General features: G+C 42.7%; 1 protein-coding gene across 1 annotated transcript in view; it reads left to right on the forward strand.

Moving 5' to 3' along the window:
• HGF (hepatocyte growth factor) overlaps nt 1–19515 on the forward strand; it is a 209260-nt gene that overhangs the window by 154512 nt on the left and 35233 nt on the right. The window contains exons 12-15 of the mRNA XM_063926946.1: nt 5731–5769; nt 9185–9278; nt 14054–14128; nt 16513–16656. Coding sequence (XP_063783016.1) covers nt 5731–5769; nt 9185–9278; nt 14054–14128; nt 16513–16656 — 352 coding nt within the window. The remainder of the gene's footprint in view (nt 1–5730; nt 5770–9184; nt 9279–14053; nt 14129–16512; nt 16657–19515) is intronic.

Consider the following 19515-nt stretch of genomic DNA (forward strand, 5'->3'; position numbering starts at 1 on the left):
ATGACCCCATATGTGATACACATATGTATCTGCCCCCCATATGTGATACACATATGGGGGGCAGATACACATATGACCCCAATAGTGCCAGATACACGTTGCCTCACTGTGCCAGATATACATTACCCCACAGTGCCAGATATACATTGCCCCACAGTGTCAGATACACATTGCCCCACAGTGCCAGATACACATTGTTCCACAGTGCCAGATACACAAATGCCCCCAGAGTGCCAGATATACATTGCCTTACAGTGCCAGATACACATTGCCCCCAGTGCCAGATATGCCCCCAGTGCCAGATACAGAGATGCCCCCAGTGCCAGATACACATGTCCCCGCAGTGCCAGATATGCCCCCCCCCCAGTGCCAGGTACACATGCCCTCACAGTGCCCCCCTTCCCATGCTGCTTACCACGCTGCTGCTGTACTGTGTGTTAGGGGAGGAGAGTGCAGTGTGCGCCTCTCCTGCTCCTCAGTCTCCGGCGGCGGTGCGGGTGTCTACCTTCAATTAGGCACTGATCCGTGAGCCAATCAAAGCTCACGGTCCGGCAGCCAATCAGGAGCCCTGGCTGCTGGTCCGCAAGCTCTGATTGGCTCGGCGCCGAATTGAAGGTAGACACTGAGGGGCAGGAGAGGCGCACGCTGCGCTCTCCTCTCCTCAAGCGGCAGCGGCGTGGAGAGCAGCAGCGGAGGGAGGGAGCGACGGCCCACGGCAGTGGGTACTGCGTACCCATGGCTAAGTTCTTAAGGGTATGCTGTACCCACCCACTAGCACCACTGTTTGTCGTACTAAACAAGCATATACAGTATGAGCTTAAACTGAGGAAAATTCTACATACCCCTCGCCATAAATGTATTATGGTGTATTACCTGCACCTAGGGGTATTATCTGTCATTATGGGAGAGAAGTGGTATCTGCGCATGTTATATGCGCTGATACCGCTTCTCCCCCATGTAAGATTGTAGTAGTGCATGCTCAGTGGTCCCTGTCATTATCAGCGCCAGTATAAATTGCATGCCGATGTGGTCCTCAGCTATCGATTTCGACAGCTGCAGGTGTTGTTGCCCATACACCAAAGGAGGGACAGCTCTGTCCCTGACTGTAGTGGCTGCCGGCTCTGGGCTGCATGACAGATCTTGCATGAGTAGCGAGATCTCGCACATGTGCACTGGAGCTGGCCAGGGTTGGGACATAGTGGATCAGTACTAGGCTGATGCGCTGTATGGCACGGGCATTGATCGCCAAAGGAGGCAATTTTCAAACCCCTGCTCTGGCATCCAAGATGTACATACATCTCAGCACTACTACGTCATGCTTCACCTCAGTAAAGAGGAAAAGCAGGAAGTGCTATACATGCATTATAAGAGCTGGTATAATACATTTACCTCTAGGTACATATCGTGCTGGTGTCACTCTTCTCGCTTCACCTGTTTTACCGAGGTGAAGTGGGAAGCACTAGTGAAAACTCCCAGCTCTGGCAATGCCTATAAGAGGCCACAGGCATCAGCCTATTGCTGATGCACTGAGTCTCTCCCCCCCAGGTCAGCAGACTGTGCATGCGCTAGATCTCGCAAGTTTCACAATATTTTAGATGTAGCCCAGAGTGGCACCTGTCACAGCCAGGGACAGTGCTGTCCTTGCTGTGGTGTATGGGCATCGTCACCTGCAGCTGTTAAAATCGATAGCTGCAGGTGTCGGACCGGTCAGTGCATTTCGGCGTGCTATCTTTTAGATAGCAGCACTGATATAGACAGGGGCGCCCCTGTTATGTAGAGCACATCACCACTGTAATACATGGAGGAGAAGTGGTATCAGTGCACATAACATGTGCTGATGCCACTTTCTGTACCATATCGATGCTTCTTGCATCAACCCCTAAGTTCTTTAAGAACAGCATAAAATGCCTTTTACACTAGGGCACATGAGGCACATGCATAGGGCTGCCATTTACTGGGATGGCACAGTAAGCCCCCCTGTATAAGTGCACTGGTAGGCCACTGTACTGATAATGCTGTCCTCACTTCCCAGCTCCAAGCGGCAGACAGAAGCTGGTCCCGGGCCCTCAACTGTTTTTGATGTGTTTGTGTGTGTGTCGGAGACATAACACATAGGAGGGGAGATAAACTTACTGATCTGAAGCTAATTAGTCATGTCAGTCAGTCAATGTGTCACAATTACAAAGAGATATGATGACTCACGGGCAGCCCTACCCCCTGGCCTTGCCCCATTTGGTGTGAGGCAAAGGGATGTGTTTCACATCCTGGCGGTCGGGATGCCGGCAGTCATGTGACAGACTCCGAAAACCCGGCACCCCTCAGGAGATGGGCACCGGGACACCAAAAGCTGACATCCCGGAGGTATCGGGGTGGGGATTAGTGTTAGCGTCCCAGGGGGAGTGTTAGGGTTAGGCACTAGCGGGGGTTAGGGTTAGGCACTGGGGTGTTAGCCCTAGCTGACACACCCAGAGGGTTAGCCCTAACTGACACCCTCGGAGAGTTAGGGTAAGGGAGGGGTAAAATACTTACCCCCATCCGGTGTCAGGATTCTCACTGCCAGAATGCCGCATTTGGTCATGTGACTGACAGCATCCCGACCGCCAGCATTTCATACCCAACCCTCAGGTAAAAGCTGTGAGAGGAACCGGAAGAAGACGAGCAGCCATCCACTGCCAGTTGTTGTTGCAGTACAGTTGAATAAGATATTATGTTTATTCTTTAGTAACTGATTAAGATGTTTTTTGTGTGCCAAAGTTATTATTCTGCAACCAATACTGAAGCCTAATGAATGTTTTAATGGTAAAAATAGGTAAAATCATTGCAACCATCAATCATTTTTTTTTTTTTTTCAATTCCCATTCATAATCCAGACTGGTCCCAACATAAAGGGGGCAGAGATGTATTGAGGGTTGCAAATGAGGGGAAATAATGTTGTGTCTACTGTAGGGGCGGCCTGATACCTTGTTTGGTCATTTCTTTTGCATTATTTAAATTATTTGGTTCAAAATGCACAACACTGTAACATAAGACCGCTATTTATTTTTATTATATTCAGTCAGGACTCTATCCACCTTCCCCAGGTCACTTCAATGGGATACTATGTAGGGCGACCTTTTAACTTCCTAGTTTTTAATAAGGAATATGAACCCAAACTCATTCAGATGCCTTGGATCCAACCTCAGTTTTGTTTGGCTCTTTGACTGTAGTTGTTTGAGTCACTGTGGTTATAGGAAGCCACAAGCAATGACATAAACTGTATCTTTAATGTGCATTTATTTATCATCTGCTATTACTTAGACCTTTGTGACTGTATTAGCCAGTGGATGGTACTGTATTGTGCTTTGCTGCAGGAGTTGAGTCAGTTTCCCCTGGAAACTAACTAGTATATGCCATGTACACTAGGCTAAACAATCAGAGAGGCAAATCATAGGTATTTCAAACAATAATTGTAAGGTATAAGTAATATATATATATATATATATATATATATATATATATATATATATATTAAAATTAATTAGCTGCTGTATCAATATAGAACTTGGGTATTTAAATCTGATGGATAATACACCATCAGGAAAAATAAACCTCTACCTTTATAAGATTGGAAAATTGTAATTATTATTTTGAGTTCAAACAACACTACAGTTGTTCAGATTGGGTCTGATTACAATATGGAAATGACCTAGAGATTAAAATCCACAGTACAATAAAACTAGTTCCTTGTTTATATTTGATCACACAGTATTAACATTGTTGTGCATATACAAGGTGGATTATTGTTACACGATTACAGTAATTGTTAAAGATGAAGGGGGGAATTTAGTTGTGGGCGAAGAAAAGCAAATTGGTGTTGCTGCTGCGTTTAAACACCTGCAAAGGAATCCCTGTCCGCACCCTTCGCCAGGCCGATTCACACCTCTTTTGCTTAAAAGTGCTTGTATCCTTTTGAACGAGATCCCGCCGCCGCAAAGTGTGGAGGGTGTCATGTGAATTCGGCCAGGCAAGCAAGTCATCAGTAATTGAATCCCCCCATAGAGCTTATAGACTGAAGTGGTTACAGTTAAACATGTTTTGGGCAAGTCTGCTCCGCATACTGGGTCCTGCCCCCCCCCCCGCAAACATGCAAGCGCACCACACAATGGCAATGCTCTTGCATGTTTAAGGTTGCCCTCTGCCTACACAGCCTAGCTGCTAAGGCAGATGGCAACCCGCCATCTTTTGGGTCACAGCGGCTGTGTGTGATGTCATACAGCCGCCGGGGTCCACCCCGCAAATGGTCCAGACACACCTGCGTTGTCCAGACCGTGCCCCCCAATGCTGCAACGCCGCCCTCGAGACGCCAACGTGAAGCCCCCTCCCACCCTGCAAATCCCTCTGCCTGCCAATCAGTAGAGGTGTTCGCATATGTGAGATGCTGTCGCATCTCACTTTGTGAGCACATGCAGTGCGTCTTCCGTGCATGTGCACGCTTCAAAGGGCCCCAGCATGCAAATGCATTCGTACCTGCGTTCCATGCTGAATCAGGACCTCTGACCGACATCAGCATCAGACTATAATTTAAAAAGTCCAAAAATTCAGCATAAGGAAATGTGTCCTCGGGGGCCTATTTATCACAGTGTATTGTAGGATATCCTCCAAAAACATCCATTTTCATGAGGAAACCCACAATTATTAATTACAACTTGAATGTATCTATTGGTGACCCTCACTTTTGATTGCAAAAGCAGCCCCCATAGGTTTCTATGTGAGCTTCTTTAATGCTGAATTTACCAAGCTTTGCAATCTGGAGTTTGGCCCCAGAAGCTAATGCCATCTTCAGATGTTGGCTACACATCACAACATTTTCCTTGAGACTGATCCATAGGACCCATCCCTGGCAATGGCCATTGCACTTGCGTAGTCAGCAGACCACTCAGAGGCAGTAGTGTGCCAAGGTCCTGAAAGTGAAGTGAAATTATAGCATTTGTGATCACTTCACTTATAACACATCACAGGGATGGGCTCTTATCAGAACCCCATCTCTCTGTGTTTTTAACACTTTCAAACGTTACTTAATTTATTACTGTGTCTAAATCCTGATAGTTAATAAATATGCCAGCTTGTGATTTGAATAATTTGGCCATGATATTTTCACTGACATGTATAGTAAGTTGGTGGAACTTTTTGATCATAGATCTACTTTTCTTGTAGTGTATTTCATTGTTATGTTAAAGTCTACTACAGTGATCCCTTTTTATACCACCAACTTAAAACAAAAAAGAGCACATAGTGATGGTGGTGTTATAAAGAGGTTGAAGAATAATGAAAATAACAATAGTCACAAACTGATGTAGAACATACATGCCAACTTTTCAAAGATGCAGATGGGCATTTTAAATCCATGATTTGTGATATTTTATTTAAATCCATGATTTGTGATATTTTAGAGTGGAGGGCAGGGTTACATGTCATTGTGGAGTGGAGGGCAGGGTTACATGTCATTGTGGTCCTGTCCCCCATTGTTCATAACTGCAATTTGTATTTTATAGTAGTGGGCGGGGCTACTATCATGCACTTCAATCATATCATTCAACCTTGTGGCCTCCCACTCTGTCAGGCCAGGAGAGACCCTGCCAAACTTCGGGACTCTCCTGGAGCTTCCAGGAGAGTTGGCAAGTATGATGTAGAATGATGTAACATTAAAGTAAATATAAAACTATAAATTGGATGCATATATTTATTTTTCAGGTGATGGAGATACAACCTCTACAATGACAGCTATAGACAGTAAGTATTATTCAATCCCTATCTATGATAGTTATTTTCAAAAAGGGTAAATTGCAGAGCAAGTGAGGTTTTATGAGGTCAAATGCACACTTTAGCACAATTGCACCATTTTTGTATGAGTAGGTGCATTGATTTGTGGTACAAGGTGGTATAAGGCAGTGCAGGCATTTTTTTCACAGGATTATTCCCAAATATTATGTAGAGGTTTTATAATTATTTTTATTATTAAAAACAATACCCTCATTGACCCTTACAGGAACAAAAAAACACCCCTATTCCGATAGCAAATAAATAAAATACACTGGCCCCCACAAGAAAAAAATAAACACATTTGGCCCACATTAAAAAAATAAAACACATTGGGTCCCCACTGTAAAAAAAAACAAGCAAAAAAAATTGGACCTCGCAGTAAAAAAAAAAAAAAACACAATAGCCCTCACAGGAAACAAATATAAAACACTTTGACCATCACAGGAAAAAAATAAAACACATTGTCCCCACAGCAAATAAAAATAGAACACATTGGCTCCTGACAGGAAAAAAAGAAAACACAAATTAGTTGCCCCAGCTCCTCACAGAAGACTGACTTACCAGCAGCACTGCAGAGAAGAGCTCCCGGTGACAGTCCCTGATGCAAGCATCAGCACCCACAGTAGCTGCATAGTGCAGTAGCAGCCTCAGTTACTAAAAGTCACTACATACATAGCACTGTGGAGGTAAGAAAGCATGTGGTTGTGTGATCTATGATGTCATGCCATCGCGTCACCGTTGCTCTCAGCCCTGGCCTCATCTGAGCTGCCTGGAAGAGCACAGCAGTGCCTGGGCCTGGAGTTAGAACTGGCATTGTTGCTGGTGGTTGATGCTGCGGATGCCGCCATTCTTGATCAGACAGTGACCCTGGCAGATAGCACTCCTGTATGTTTGCTCAGCAGGAACTGCCCTCGTGCCGACCCAGTACAAATTTTACACTGTACAGTTGCCCCTTTTATGGAATGTGCATATTCATGAAACTTAAAGCAGTGCTATAAAAATCTTCAGATATTACTAACACCAATAACTCAGGAAACATAAATTATAAAGCAAGCACTATGTTAGGAAAAATCATCCTATATAATAAAAGGTTAACACTGCTCCTCCTGCTCCTCACCTTCATAGTGCGCTGGCGGCCACTAGATGGCACCTGATGGAGAAATTCAAGTGTTTCTCTTTTCAGGCGCCTGCATACACACACAAACACCTACACACTTTAGCAAGACAGAGCCCCAGCTCCCAGCGGCCCTGTAATTTTGACGGGCTGGTAACTAGTCTATACATATTTTCCAATGTAGCCACAGTAGACTGACAGCAGGAAAACCTAGGGTACAAGAGTAGTGAAATGAAAGTGCGTGAAATAACAGAGCATGCATAGATTTTTGTTGATTTGCTGCACTACTTCTTATGTCCTAGCCTTTTGGCTAGGCACGTATATGTATCATTCCATCCAAAAGCTTTGCCACAGTACTTTTATTTACTTATTTTTTCCTGCCTGTTATTTTTTTGGGCATGATTATCACTGGATTGATTTTACATTAACCCTACTGGGCTCCAATATTCCAGATTAAGATGTAATTGGTAGTGATGAGCGGATTCGGTTTTACTCGGTTTTACTCGGTTCTCAAAACCGAATCTTATTGGCTCACTGTTGTCACGTGTTTTGGATAGCCAATAAGATTCGGTTTTGAGAACCGAGTAAAACCGAATCCGCTCATCACTAGTAATTGGGTAGCTCCTATGCTTCCACCTACTTGATTTTGAAATCTATATGACAGAAATTACTGTTGCCCATACCAGACTTTAGCAAATGTAGCCTTCAAAGTTCTGGTAGTTACATATGCTTATCCATATTTAAATTCAGAAGAAGTTCAAATTGTCTCAACAAACCATGATACCAGGTCATCCATATCAATACAAATAGAAAATATATTATTATTATTATTATTATTATTATTGTTAGTATCATTTTTACTACTATTATTATTATTATTAGTGTCACAGTTACAGATTTAAATGTCTACCAGAAATGTTTGATTCTCTCCTTTCAACTTTACCACTGTACTTTATTCTGCTTTTACAAAACGTTCATACAAGAATATAACTCTATATTGTAGTAACCGATATTACTTATAAGAAGCATGTATAGAAACCCTACACTAAATCCTCTCCTTCCCAATAATAATATATAGGCAATGGTCACCCCCGTGTGACTGCTCTATTTCTCCTATTAAACACTCATGTTGCTGGGATCCCTGTCGATCACTTTGGCACTGAGTGTATTAACAAATTTCTGTAATTTGGAAGGGAGAATATATAGTACATGGGTTATTTAAAGTGGGAATATTGTTATACCGATGCTAGGTAAATAACTATCTTTAAACATTATTTTATGTTTTAGGATTGCCGTACCAAAAACTCATAATAATTTCGGAGCATGGAACCTCATATGTCTCTCCTCTGTCTCATCTCTCCCCCTCCCTTTTCTCTCTCTCTCTCCCTCCCTATCGGATCTATATCACCTACAAGCCAGTCTTGTAGTATTGTAATATCTCGCTATTTTAGGTCTACTGTATTGCTTTCCTCTATGTATCCTTCTTCTCTCTCTTTTCCCTAACTTAGTGGTTTTATGCCAACTCTCTCTTTACAGTTGCATTGTTTAAGTTTTTCCTTCAATATGCTTTATTAATTCACATGCTTCTACCTTCATCATGTCGTTTATCAGTGTACCCTCATACTCTGGAAGTGCCATTCTTTCCCCCCCCCCTCCCCTCCCCTCGTCCACCCCTGCCCTTACCCTTTCCCTGTTGAACATTGTTTCTGCCTTTTTGAAGACAGGTGTAGTTGTATACTATTGTTTTTGGTCTGTTTAGGTCCAATAACATTGAGTATTCATTTATATTTGTTTTGACCTTCTATTGGTTGTCAGAATTATTGTACTGTCCATGTACTCATCTTTATTGAAAAAAACTATAATAAAACAGTTTTTGAAAAAAAAAAACAACATTATTTTATGTTTAGCACATTTATCCATAACATGATGGGGTAAATTTACTAAGGGTCGATTTATTAAATTTCAAAGTGTTCTAACTTTAAATCAATTTTTTTGTTACAGGAGCTAAATCGCACATTTACTAACATAAAAAAACCTATATCAAAAATAGTCTTTTATTAAATGTGTGTTTTAGCCCTGAAACATAAAATCATTTTTGATTGATTTTAAATTGGTTAATATCGATTAACATTGACCTTTAGTAAATTTCCCCTGTTATTTCAAAATTTGTTGTACAAAAAAAGTAACTGGGTATGACTTTTAATGTGTACAGTGTTTAAATATCTATTGTAAGAATGTACAAAATGATTTTATTCCATCCTCTTATTTCAGACCCAGGTTCATGTTCATCATCAAAGCAGGTTAGAGTTGTAAATGCGAGTCCAGCAATGGACACAAACGGATGGATGGTCAGTTTGAGATACAGGTAACTCTTGGTATTCATTAGAATTGGCATATTATGAAATCAATGACTGACATTTAGGGGTAAATTTACTAAGCTCCGTGTTTGCCCAATTTTCAATTCGGCAAACACAAAGTGTGCATTTTTCAATCACAAAATTTACTAAAGTACAAACATGGGAGTGTAGCTCAAATAGAAGTTCAAACACGGGTTGACATAGACATTCGATAAAATCTATTAGCCATATACAATTTCCAAGCACAACGCTCAAACACAGGAATCTACCTTGAATATTTCTGCAAACACACCTGTGAATTGTGCAAACTTGGACCAAAATACATTTTTCATATACCCATCCCCCTTGGCAGCATGTTTAAAGAAGTCTGCACAGATCAGTAAGATCTGTGCAGTGCTTCTCTATTTGAATGTAAAGAAAGGTTTTAAAAAAACCTGGCATGGGTTTCCCCGTTCCCCACAAGCATAACCAGCCCTGGGCTCTTTTAGCCGGTCCGGGTTTAAAAAATACAGGGGGGAAATTGCATAGGTTTCCCTTACATTTTAAGAACCAGCAGCAGGCTCTTGGAGACATAGGGGTTCCCCATATTTTTTAAAACAAGCACCAGACTCCACTATCCAGGGAGGTAATGCCACAGACAGGGGACATGCTTATATTGGTTCCCTGTGGCCTTAACATTAATCCCCCTAACTAGTCAGCTCTCCCCCAATAAAAGGCCTGCTGGTACCTATAGTCCCTATGTAAAAGAAATATAAAAAAAATCACCAGACCCACACATTGTTATAGTATAACTTTAATAAGCACAATCACATATACTTATCTAAACTCCCTGTAGCCATTCAGTCCTTTTCTCCAGTAGCATCCACGAACCCTGTAAAAAAAAATCCATACTTACTTATTCATAGTGTAGATAAGGTCATCTTCATTCCAAGTAGACATCCCAAGGATTAAAAAATAACAAACCGAACACCCGAACCAAGATGAACTGAGGAAGTGTATGTGTTAACTTCGTCTATGGGAATGACTGGGACTTAAGTGAGTCCTGTCTTTGTAAGAGCTCCAGTTAATTAGTGGGCACCTCTGTAGGAGCACTGTAAATCAAACTTTCCCTCATAGACTTCAATGGTGGGGAACCCCCACTGAAGTCAATGATGGGAACCACTACATTGTATCTAATGATGAGAACCTTAAATTTGGTCTTTAGTAACCTTGTGGTTCCCATCATTAGATACTATGTAGCGGATTCTCATCATTGACTTCAACGAAAGTTTCCCACCACTGAAGTCTATGAGTGAAAGTTTGGTTTACAGTGTGGCCTCTCACAGTCAATCAGCAGGCTGCTCCTACAGAGGCACCCACTGATTGACTGGTGGCTCTTACAATGACACTCATTTGGGTCCCAGTCATTCCCGTAGAGGAAGTCAACACATACACTTCCTCAGTCCATCTTGAATTGAGTTTTTGGTTTGTTATTTTTAAAAACCCTGGGATGACTAATTGGAATGAAGATGACATGATCTATACTACGAATAAGTGAGTATGGAATTTTTTTGGCAGGTTTTGTGTATGCTATTGGAGAAAAGGACTGAATGGCTACAGGGAGTGTAGGTAAGTATGTGTGAGTGTGTAAGGATATTTATTAAAGTTCTACTTTAATGGTGTGTGTGTCTTGTGTTTTTTTTTTTTTTTTACAAGGGGACTACAGGTACCAGTGTGCCCTTAATGCCTCGCATGCTGTTACTTGTGGTTCTCCAATTACCAGCATGCTTGGGAGGCTTGCTGCAATCTGTAGTTCCTCCTGTAACAGACTATTTTTTAACAAACTAAAACTCACTGATGGACTATCAACTCGGCATCCACAGTCCAGGGGTGCCAGGGACAGCCCCCGTATTCAGCCCTGGCCTTTGGTGCCCTGGAAGGGTGGAACCTTTTTGGGGGTCCCTACACTCCTAGGAAACCTCAGCCAGGGCTGACTTGTTGGGGGGGCTAATGCTATGGCCACAGGGACCAATATAACTATTTTCTCTGACTGTGGCATTACCTCCCTGGCTAGCGGAGCACAGTGCTGGTTTTAAAAATATGGGGGACCCCTACGTATTTTCCCCCCCTTATTTTTGAAACCAGGGCCAATTCAAGAGCCTGCTTTTTGTTCTTAAAATACAGGGGAACCCTACACATTTTTCAATTTTGAGTACCTGTGTTTTAGTTTGAAAAAAAGCTACCGTGTCTGATCGATCTCACCCATGTTTAATCTTGAGCAAACATAGGTGAGACAGAATTTACCCCTTAAAATACTGTAAATTGAATGAATAGAATATATTTTGTTAATTTTGCTCTTTCAGATTAAGGGGTTTATTTAATAAACAAAAATTTAGCTTTTTTGCTTTGTTTTTTTTAAATGGACCCCTAAGTATTGGCCTTTGGTAATGGAGAAAAACACTTGGAATATACAGTAACATGACTTGTAAAATCCATGGCACATTGTAGGGCAGATGTATCCAACCTTGGAGTAACAATTCTATACATGGAAACAATTAGCATGGGGATAATAAGATTTTTTCTGCTGTATTTGTAACTGTGCTACATAGCTATATATCTACACTTTAGTTTACTTAAGCCTTGGACAGCCTGTAACATGGCAGTTAGGAGCTGATTGGCTGGTACTTTATCTCTGCCCACTTTTACTCTCTCCAAGGCTTAGTAAATAGACCCCATTATCTCATTCCAAGGTTTGATACATCTTCCCTATAATGTTTTTGGCAATGTAGCAAGGATGTAATCAGTCATTGCCTGCTCCCAGGTAGGGACCTTAGTACTTGTAAATTAAGAATTCCTCTCCTGAGACATCTTTAATTTCTGTGACAGATCTCTACATATCCTGTACGGCTGTACATGGTAGGAGACCACTAGGAGACCACTCCATTTATCTATATAGGGGTCTATTTACTAAACATTGGATGGAGAAAAAGTCGCTGGAGATAAAGTACCAGCCAATCGGCTCCTAATTGCGATGCCACAGGCTGTGTTTGACAAAAGACAGTTAGGAGCCGATTGGCTGGTACTTTATCTCCTGCAACATTATCTCCATCCAAGGCTTAGTAAATAGACCCCATAGTGTCAGCATTTTCTGCCGCGCTCTAAAGCTAGCAACAAAAACAGTAATAAAACATGACAGGCTGTTAACAGACAGACACAGACGTACTGTAATGTAAGCGAAGCCTGCTCACAAGCACAATTCCTATATGATAAGAGGAGTTTAATACATAAGGTTAAGTGCTACAGATTGCATATTGATCCATCTATGTTACAAGAATAAAAAGTGCTTGTGTGCGTTAATATCAGGTCATTCTAGATGAGGGTTGTCCTGGTCCCTGTTCTAAAGTCAGGGTCACCAGATTGGAGACTCCCAGCACAATAAATGCTTTCTGCACTGGAACTTTCAAAATTAGTAATGTTGTCAGGATAACCCAAGACAGTAAGGAGAACACTTGCTTCCTGACACTTTGCAAGATGATGGGGTAAATTTACGAAGGTGTTTTTTTTTTTAGAGCTGGTGATGTTGCCAATAGCAACCACTCAGATTCTATCTATTATCTTCTAGAAGCAGTTAGATAAATGTTAAGTAGAATTTGATTGGTTCCTTTGAGCAACATCACCAGTTCTAAAAAAACTCCCACATTAGTAAATTTTCCCCCGATGTCTACAATATATTATGACATCTCAGTTATTAAAATATCTTGCAAGTATGGTTTACTGCATTGGAAATTTTAAATCTGGTGACATCATGAGGATGTCATATTGGTGGGCATGGTCTTCTACCTACACTTTGGACAATGGACTCTTATGAAAAGTGTGAGATTTCATGCTAAAAATCTACATGTGAAAGCATGGGAATGAATTATATTGTTCAAAGCTTAGTGTTTTTGTGTTCTATTTGCATCATTTTTTTATGTACCATATTATGCACAGAATTCTACACAACATGCAGCATTTGTGTTCTTTATCTTTGTAGCTTTAATTTGTAGTGCACTACTACAATGTTAGAAATTGAGGCAAGTTCTGACATGTTAAGTATTAGGTGTGCCTCCCACTTTCTCATGCTCTTGATCGTGTAGCCTTCACCCTCCTTTGAGAATATCAAATACACACCACTGGTCGTAATAATGTTGGCTATATTTGTAGGCAGCAACTATATTTGTAGTATCTTGGCAAGAGAGCCCACTGACTAATACATTGTTTTGCTTTGAGCTATTAAAGATTAGAACAGGGCATAAGTGAATCAGATTTGCTTAGTTTAACCAGATGTTTGATCCCCTGTCGAAAAACAGACCTACAGGAAACAAAAAAGGGGAAAAAAAACAAGAAAAAACAAACAAGCATTTCTATTATCCTGCCTTCTTTCCCTTGCAATAAAGATCAGCCGTAAATTAGTCTGGGATTTATCCAGTCCGGCTCTCTGAAGTTTTAAACATCTGTGTGATTTGGATTAACTGTGTAAAGCTAACCCCTTTGCTTTAATTGCTGCCCTTTTGGATTCTAGTACTAGAGGAAGAGTAACAAATCTCATGCTAGCCAGAGGTGAATTGAAACCTTTTTTTTTTTGTGCTTGCATATAACGTCTACATTCTTGGATAGGGTCCACAACATGTCACATAAATGATAACCTGCCCTACACTCCCACATTTCTAAATGGCAATATAAACTGAAGATTAAGCACACATTTTCTTTCCGTTTGCAGACAAAAGCTACAATAATTCAAATGTTATGTGTTTTTATTTTTTAGGAATGTACATATATGTGGAGGGACTCTTGTAAACGATCAGTGGGTTCTAACAGCAAGTCAATGTTTCCTCTCTGGGTAAATATGCAACTTACATAAAAATGTATCAGAAAACACAATGAACATGCTACATGGGCAGATTCAATTAAGTCAGACAAGTCCAAACTGCGACCCTCCAGCTGTTGAGAAACTACACATCCCAGTATGCCCTGACACAGGTTTAGCATTCTCTGACAGCAAAACTGTGCTGGGGCATGCTGGGATATGTAGTTTCACAACAGCTGGAAGGCTGCAGTTTGGACATGCCTGAATTAAGTACAAGGGCCCTCATTCTGACCTGATCGCTAGCAGGCTACTTTTAGCACTGCTGCGATCAGGTAGTCGCTGCCTACAGGGGAGGGGGGATTAGCTGTTCAGGGCTGCGATCCGCTGTGCAAAAAGTTTGTGCAGTCTCTGCACAGCTCAAGACTTACTCACCCACTGCGATGATCCTTCCTGGAGCTGACGTTAGGATCCCTCCATGCATTCAGTCAGACACGCCTGCATTTTCTTCGGCACTCCCAGAAAACGGTCAGTTGCCACCCCCGGCCGGCCTCTTCCTGTCAATCTTCTTGCGTTTGCCACTGCGAACGATTTCTTCGTTATTCTGGTCGCTGCCCGGTGACGGTCATTGCCAGGCAACAATGCGCCTGCGCATTGCCACCCGCGCCCATGCGCAATTCTGACCCGTTCACACGGCTGCGAAAAACTGGAGCATGCGAATGGGTTGGAATGACCCCCAAGGTCTCATATGATATTACGGTATAGACAAGTTGTGAGCAAAAATAATGTTTCATACTAATTGGTTTGTGCAAGACTCCTACAGAGGGGTATATTCAATAACTGTCGGAAGCTGCTGTCTTGTCGGAAAGATGGCAGCTTCCGACAGTTTTAGGTCGGAAGGGGTTCCGACCTATTCATTAGTTCCCCGTTTATTCCGACAAGTCGGGAAACCCGACTTGTCTGAATGCTGTCGGAATGCACGCTGATCGGCGGCTTCAGCCGCCGATCAGCGTGCATTGTCGGAAGTGGGGCCAAATCCGACAGGTTTTAGCCCCGCTTCCGACAATCTCAATCCGACTTTAAAAAAAGTCGGATTGAGATGAGACTAGTGGTGCTGCGGGCTGCGGGGGGAGCATTGATCGGCGGCCGGCGGGAGGAGCAGGCTGCGGGGGACATGTCTGTGGCAGCAGGGGGAGGCGTTGCAGGGAGAGAGGTGCCTGGCCGTCCCCCGGCCAGGCACCTCTCTCCCTGCAGCACATCCCCCCGCCGCCGCAGACATGTTACCCCGCTGCCAGCATCTCCCGCCGGCCGCCGATCAATGCTCCCCCGCCGCCCGCAGCACCTCTCTTCCTGCTGCCTGCAGCTCCACAGAGGTCCCCCGCAGCCAGCCCCTCCCGCTCACGGCCGCCGCTGCCTGCTCCCCTGGCCGCTGCTGTCAGCGCATCCGCAGCCGCTGACAGCAGCGGCCTGACAGGACGGCCAAATCCGACAGTCAGATTTGACCGTCCATTGAATAGGGGTTGTCGGATCCATTCCAACAACTGCATGTCGGAATGGATCCGACTCCTATTGAATATACCCTAGAACCTTGTTTTAATTGGATCGCCCAGCAGCAGTCTGTAAAAATTTCCATAAGTATTTACATTGTTGACCAGTATCATATTGCTTATCATATGACATTAGTATCATAGGACCTTAGCGAGTCATTTAAAGTAGATAGCATGTTTACATTTTTATCTCTTGTACAGATGTAGCCATGCTCATCGTGGCTTCTATGTTATGCCTGTGCGTACGCACGCATGTGCACATAGTCGCGGGTACACTTTCCGCATATTTGCTGCATCGCAGCAACTATTAGAATGGCTACATCTGTATGGAACATATGTGCTGGCAGCAGGTCCCCAGGGATCAGAAGCGATGTGTCTAGCACAGGGGCTGTACTGCACCCTGGTCTCAGCATTTGTCAAAACTCTCCTTCTAAGCCTGCTCCAGACTCCTATTTGCTAGGTTTCACTGGAGCCTGGGGACAGGCTGTGAAGGAGACTGAAGCTGTATGCTGCACCCTGGAGGAAGGAATGGCTGTGATAGATACAGCGCTACCGATCACCAGGGAACTTCAGACAGCACATATGTTACATATATCTCTGCATGTATGTTGATATGTGCTAACAGGCTTCCCCTCTGTGCTATGTAGCTGGCTCTGCAGCTGCCGTTGACTCTGTAGCAGCATTTGCATAACATCCCAGACCAGAGACCAGCAAAAGACACAGACACTGCTTCATCCAATTAAGAGTCAGCCTCATAATGTTGATGTTTCTTAAATAGCGATGTGATTAATCATATAGTTTGTTTTTTTATTTTTATTTTATAGAATGAACCCATTAAACTGTAATCATTATGTTTCATTTATTTCTGAGCAGAGATGTTAACCTAAAGGAGCATGAAGCATGGCTGGGAGTCCACAATATCTATAGCAGAACACAGAAACATAAACAAGTTTTTAATATTTCACAGTTGGTTCATGGACCAAAGGGATCAAATCTTGTTCTTCTAAAACTTTCCATGTGAGTTTAATTATATAATTCCAACAATCATTAGTATTATGGAATACTGTAGGTTGTATCATGAATCTAAATGCTATTCAGAAAGGGACTTGGCAGCCTTAGCAATCATGTGTTATAGCTGTTATAATGGTATGCACTAATGTTGGTAACGTTAGTGTTTTCTGTTAATTTATAATAATTATTGATATCACTTACCATACCCGAGGTACCAGTTTTCATACAGACCCATGATGACTAACACTTACACTGACTGTCAAATTTACTATTACCATAGAACAGGGGCGGATTGGGATAGAAAACCAGCCCGGTAAATTAAATGGAAGCAGCCCTAATGGGTGTACGGTCTGATGAGGGGGTGAGGTCTGTTGAGGGGGGTGGGATCCCTACTCATAGGGCCTGATTGTATGCAAATGCTGCCTTCCTTGCGTCTTTTGCTGCAGTTGTGTCTGAGACCAGGGGTGGATTGGGAACTAAAAGTGGCCCTGTAAAATTTTGTAGTAGTGGTCCAACATGGACTGCAAAAGAGGTATAACATACCGTGTAGCCATGGCAGCATCACTGGGTGGCAGAGTTGCTGTACTACAGAGATTGAATACAAGAATAATTTGTGACAATGGAGTGCACTGAGTGTGGTGGGCTGCCTGTTATGTGGAGGATGGGGCCACCTGACAACACAGAAAACAGGCCCCTCAGACACATCGGCCTACCAGGAATCTTCCTGGTGAGCCCTACGGCCAATCTGCCCCTGTCGTAGAAAGTGATACAAACATGTAATTTTTTCCTCCATCCTCTCCTGCTTTCACTAAAATAATCATTGTGACATCTCTCCTATAGAATGCTATTATAGCAGGCAGCACTATCTTACAACAGGGATGGGTGGTAGCAATTGTGGGGACTTAAGTACAGAAAAACTACTAAACATAATGACTACAAAAGTCTATTAGTTACCCTTTTGCTTGTAATATGTTTTACAATGTATACAGATTGAAACTCAATAGATCACCAGGTTAGAGTCCCTCATAATGTGGCTAACTCACAAAACACCTATGCTGTAACCTCGTTACTTTCTACACCATTAAACAGAGAGTTTGTAGGCTTAATTAACCCTGTATCACACAATTAGACACTCGTTTTAAAAATTTGTAGGAAATTATTTTGACTATTTTAGGAGACTAAAGGGTCTATTTACTAAGCCTTGGATGGAGATAAAGTACCAGCCAATCGGCTCCTAACTGACATTTTTCAAACACAACCTGTGGCATGGCAGTTAGGAGCCGATTGGCTGGTGCTTTATCTCCAACAACTTTATCTCCATCCAAGGCTTAGTAAATAGACCCCTAAGTAAATAGACAGAACAATTACATATGTGTTGAGGCAACTGTGGCAGTGGTCTTTTAAGTAAAGATAGAAGTGGATTGTACAGCTAGGCAAGCTGATGATAACACTATTTTAGTTGCAATATCAGGATTATTCATGTTAGTTATAAATTATAATCAGTGCTCATTATTCCTATAGATTGTAAGCTTGCGAGCAGGGCCTTCCTACCTCTGTCTGTCTGCTTTTACCCAGTTTTGTTCTATAACTGTTGTTCTAATTGTAAAGCGCAATGGAATATGCTGCACTATATAAGAAATTGTTAATACCTAATAAATAAATAAGTGTAAATTATTGTTAGAAAATAACATTGGTCATTTGTGATTTACAGAAAGCACTGTGTATATTTATGAACCAAAGAAACGCTTGCTAATATATTTGTGGAATTGATTTACAGTATTTATTTAAAATGTTCCAGCATAGAGACCCATCAATAACATGCAGCATATTATGTCTAGGTGTAGGGAACATGTGTTTTCAATAAAATGAAACTCCTTTGAAGAGATCCCAGTAAGCTGCTGGTTTTTAAATGTACCCTGACTCACATTGTACCTTACTGGTGATGATTAGTATACCACTGCATCTAACCTACACAAGCAGCAAAGGATGTGAGTTACCCATAGAAAATGTATTGTACAGTCATCAAAAGTTGAAAAGTCACACAGATGTGTTTAACTAAAAGTGTATTTACAATGGCCCTCATTCCGAGTTGTTCGCTAGCTGCTTTCGTTCGCAGCGCAGCGATCAGGCAAAAAATTGGCAATTCTGCTCATGTGTATGGGGCCAGTGGCGGAACTAGCGAGCGGTGGGCCCAGGTGCGACAAAATGCTTTGCCCCCCCCCCCCCACATCCCCCCCCACCCCCCCCACATCCCCCCCCCCCACACACACACATCCCATCCAAGTCCACCCCCTCACCCCTGGAGAGGATCTGGTGAGGGGGACCTGCTCAGGGCCAGAGAAATGGATACCCAGCAACAGTGCCGTAACTAGACATTTTAGCACTGTGTGCAAGAAACGGCATCGGAGCCCCACCCCTGCATGCAAAACAGGGGCAGTGCGCGCCGTAGGCGCGCGCAAAAATACATAGTGGCGTGGCTTCGTGGGGAAGGGGTGTGGCCACAAAATAATACCAATTCATAAAACGGTGCACAGTAGTCTCCATTCTTCAAATTACGCCGCACAGTAGCACCACTACACCAGGTAGAGACCCTTTTACACCTTACAACGGACAGATTTCTCTTTTTACACATAACGGCAGACAGCGTGCCCTTGTTACACATAGCGGCAGACAGCGTACACTTTTTACACATAACGGCAGACAGCGTGCCCTTGTTAAACATAGCGGCAGACAGCGTACACTTTTTACACATAACGGCAGACAGCGTGCCCTTGTTAAACATAGCGGCAGACAGCGTCCCCTTTTTACACATTACGGCAGACAGCGTACACTTTTTACACATAACGGCAGACAGCGTACACTATT

This window comes from Pseudophryne corroboree, chromosome 6 (genome assembly GCF_028390025.1).
Source record: "Pseudophryne corroboree isolate aPseCor3 chromosome 6, aPseCor3.hap2, whole genome shotgun sequence".
In the NCBI taxonomy this organism is placed as follows: Eukaryota; Metazoa; Chordata; class Amphibia; order Anura; family Myobatrachidae; genus Pseudophryne; species Pseudophryne corroboree.